At 65.3% G+C, this 3,926-nt stretch overlaps 1 protein-coding gene across 1 annotated transcript in view; it reads left to right on the plus strand.

Moving 5' to 3' along the window:
• EMIHUDRAFT_460488 (hypothetical protein) overlaps positions 1-3,071 on the plus strand; it is a gene marked incomplete at its 5' end in the record, with an annotated part of 6,135 nt that extends 3,064 nt beyond the window's left edge. Inside the window, 4 exons of the mRNA XM_005790108.1 lie at positions 206-419; positions 494-573; positions 652-950; positions 1,093-3,071. Of these exons, the coding sequence (XP_005790165.1) occupies positions 206-419; positions 494-573; positions 652-950; positions 1,093-1,117 (618 nt within the window). The 3' untranslated portion in view covers positions 1,118-3,071. The remainder of the gene's footprint in view (positions 1-205; positions 420-493; positions 574-651; positions 951-1,092) is intronic.
• Between the last annotated feature and the right edge of the window lie 855 nt (positions 3,072-3,926).

Below are 3,926 nucleotides of genomic sequence, written 5' to 3' on the forward strand. Positions count from 1 at the left end.
CGTCGCGATCGCGTGCGGACGGCTCCGGCGTCGCGCCGCACGTGACCATCTCCAGCCTCGCGCCGCACAAACGGCTCATGTTGTGGAGGTACCTGAGAGAGCTGATGCCGAGCCGGCCTCTTCTTCCAGAGGCCACTCTGGACCACAGCGATAGCCGGCGGCAAAGGTGGACGCTTGCCTGAACGTTCTCGGAACCCACCTGTAGGTCTTTGCCCAGCTCGAGCGGCAGCACGGCCGCTTCGCGCGCGTCAAGGAGATTCTCGAGAGCGGCCAGGTCTTCGCGGAGGCGGAGCAGGCGGTCCTGCGCAGCGACCCGGACGCGGTCGTCCAGCGCGGCAAGGCGGCGACACGCAGAGGCCGTTCGTGCTCGCCCTCCGTCCAGCGGGCCGTCGACGTGGCGTGCGGCCACGGCCTCGTCGGTGCTTTCGGTGCATTTCGCGGAGGTCGCGTCGCTGCGCCGTCACCGCTGCCCTTCCCCTCGCCGCACCCGCAGGTTTGCTGCTCGCCTACCGCTTCCCCGCCCTCTCCGTGGTCGGCGTCGACCGGAGGCAGAGGCCAGCCTACACGGCGTACGTCGACGCGTGGCGAGCGACGCATCGCTCGGCCGGCGCGGCCGGCGCGGGGGAAGGAGACGTCCTTGGCAACGCCCAGTTCGTGGAGGGGGAGGCGGCTGAGTTGGTGTCGGGCGAGCCGCGGGTGCGCGTCGACGGCGAGACGTTCGTCTTGTGCGTGCACGGCTGTAACGAGGTGAATGTGGAGGCGGTGGAGATGGCGCGGGAGTGCGGCGCGAGTTGGATGGTGGTGCCTTGTTGCCTGAAGACCGAGCTCTACGTTCAGCTTGAGAGCATGCGACTCACGGATGCAATGCAATATGCGTTTCTCTGCGGCTCAATGGCCAAAGCCTACGGCGCCGAGCGCGTTGCCACGCTGGACGCGCGAGTGACGCCGAGGTCGATTGTTCTCTCTGGCGGAGGGCGGGACCAGCGGGAACGCGCGAGAGAGGATAGAGTGGCCTGTGAACCTCTCCACACGCGATAGTGACAAAATGAGACACGTACAATAATTACGTGAATACCCCGTACGAGTATAGAGAGTTACAGCAGGGCTGGTCGAATAAAGCGCATGACACAGCCCCGCATCGACAAATCTTATTGAGCGGAAAGCTAGGGGTGGGGCGGCGCGGCGAGCGCGAGGGTGCGGTTTTGCCGGCTCGGCTGGCTCTGGGAGTTAGCGCATGTGTGCAGCGCTCTACGGCTCAGCCGAGCCAGCCGCCGTACGAGTATGTGTCGCCGCCACCCTGCTCGCTCCCGATTCTGTTCTCGAGCAAGCGAGCGGCGGGGCTAGCCACGCCCTTTTGCACAGCTGTCGACGTCGCTCCGGCGACCGCGGACGCCGCGGACGCCGCCCTTTCAGTTTCACCTCCGCCGAGAGAGGCGCGGACGGCTACCTCGGGCTCCGCATATGCGATCTGCATCACGCTGCCCGTGCCCCGCCCCACCACACCGACCCTGAGGTCGAGAGAGATGTCGAGCCCCACTGTCACTGCGCCCTTTGCGAGCAGCTCGAGGAGTAGCGTGTTGAGGGTGGTGGCGGGTGCGCGCAGAACGATCGGGAAGGCGCGGTCCGACGGGCGGCGCGAGAAGGCCGCGAGTGCGAGCGGCGGGTCGAGCCGCGGCATCGTGACGGAGCCAACCTTGGAGCCGCCGTAGACGATGCCTATCGAGATTGCCTGGACCGAAGCCGAGACGTTGAACGGGTTGGATACGCGGCAGGCCGCGGAGGCGTGGACGACTGCGTCGCCCCACGGGTTTACCAGCTTGCTCGTCACCAAGCCAGTGAGCGCCTGCGGGACGTCCAGCGACATTGCGATCTCGTCGAAAAAGTGCGCGCCGCCTGGGCGGCCTGGAAGCGACGTGTCGAGGCGCAGAGACGAGAGCGCGGCATCAAACAGCGGCTCGCTGGCGGCGGTGATGACAGCGGTCAACCCTGTCGACGCCCTGCCCGACACGTAGTCATGGAGCACCGCGCGAAACGCATCCGACTCCTCGTCGGGGACGGCGAGATGCCCAGTAAGCGAGAGTGAAGTGACTCCTCTCCGCATGCTGACGGGTCCGACCGTCGACACCTTTGCGAAGGCCGTGCCGTCGCTTGTCAGGATGGAGAAGTCGAGCACGCCGATGGACAGGAGTTGGAAGGACGACGGGTTCCGGATGCGCACCCCCATCGAAAGCGCGACGGTGGCGTTGCCTTGGTTTGGCTGAAGCTCGAACGAGTCGATCAGAGGGTCGAGTCCCCCCGCGCCTCTGAGGTGTAGCCGTTTCACAAGCGAGAGCTGGCGGAAGTGGCCGAGCAGCGGCACATGCACGTCCACCCATCCAGCCACGTCGAGCTCGAGCTCCGACTCCTGCACCACCGCAGCGCTCAGGGCCTGGAGTGGACCGAGCCCGAGCGGCACAGCCATTGGGCCAGCGATGGTGATTGGCACCGCACCGCCTCTGTCGAGCGAAATCCGACCCACCTCCAGCCGGCCCACCACCCCACCACCGTGCACGACGTCGAGGCTGGCCTGCGTTATGCTGCAGCCCACAGGAAGATGAATCAGGTCGAGAACGCCTGTCGCCTCGACGAGCAGCGAGCTTCCGTCGCCAGCCGCGAGGCTGAAGGTTTCCAGCTTCAGCACGGAATTGCCAACGACGGTCTGCACAGCCGACCTCGCAATCACCAGCACAAATACGAGGGCGATGAAAGCGAGGCACAACTGAGTCCGGCGACGAAAGCGAGGCACGGCTGGCTGCGGGTGTTGGTCGTTTGTGTCAGCAGGTCTGTTGTGGGTCCGTTTCTTCGCGAGCGGCGAGCTACAGGCGACGGCGACTGGCAGAACGTCATGCGACTCAGCCCGCGGCATGATGTCGGACGCGCATAAGGAGAGGAGTCGCTGCAAGGACAGACTGTTTTCTGTGATCATCGCTCGGCTGAGGCGGGCAGCGCGCGGAGCTGGTTGCTGCACACGTCGAGCTCCTGCAGACCAGCCAGTCAGTCAGCGCCCAGTCCAGAGCGGGGCCTTGGTTCCTTCTTCCGCCGTGACTTTTGAATTGACGCGACCTTCAAGTTATTTGACGGAATTACCTCGCATTCATTCAAGAAATTTTCACTGTACGTACGTACTTTTAGCTTTCTGGGAGAAAAGGGAGAGGGAGAAGGTAGCTCTTACGTACATTCCCGGAGGAGGACTGCTGTGTCAGAGTCTTCTTCAGATTCAGATCAAACGCACGCCTGGGCACACGTGCCGCACTCTCTCCTGAGTCCTGTCCTCCACTCTCAACTCTCCACTCAGCCCGCGCGCAGAACGCGCACCGCAGTTCGCGTGGGAGAGTAAGCACACACACGTGCGCGGACACACAGGGCTCCCGTCAACATTTCCCATCCATACGCAGCAGCCTCACGAGCCTCTCTACGAGCTTGTTCGGGCCGAGACAAGAATCGGACAGACACAGATTGTGTCGGATGCGGGGGGATGCGATAGCTCACTGCTCATTGTGCGTGGCCTTTCCTCGCTTCCCAACGCGCGAATTGCGCGGCTGCCGGGCTCAGCGGCGCCGCTGCTCGCCCCCTCACCCCGCTCCGGGGAGGGGGGCGGCTGCCCCTGCCTCAGCGGGCGGGCTCCTCGGGGCCGGCCCCGCCCACGGCTTGGAAGAGCGATGGCGACGGGGGCGGCTGCGTGTCCTCGACCATACGGAGGAGGCGCTGCCAGCGGTTGCGGATGGCGTGCTCGGTGCGGCCAGGGATGCGCTGCGCGATGCGGTACCACTTGTGCCCAATCTCGCGCACTGTGGAGATGATGATTGCGTCCTCCGCCTGCGTCCAACCGATCCGCTCCCGCTTGGCGCCGCCGCCGCCGTCCTCGCCGGCGCTGCCCGTCGAGGAGC

Source organism: Emiliania huxleyi, assembly GCF_000372725.1.
Source record: "Emiliania huxleyi CCMP1516 chromosome Unknown EMIHUscaffold_1220, whole genome shotgun sequence".
Lineage (NCBI taxonomy): Eukaryota > Haptophyta > Isochrysidales > Noelaerhabdaceae > Emiliania > Emiliania huxleyi.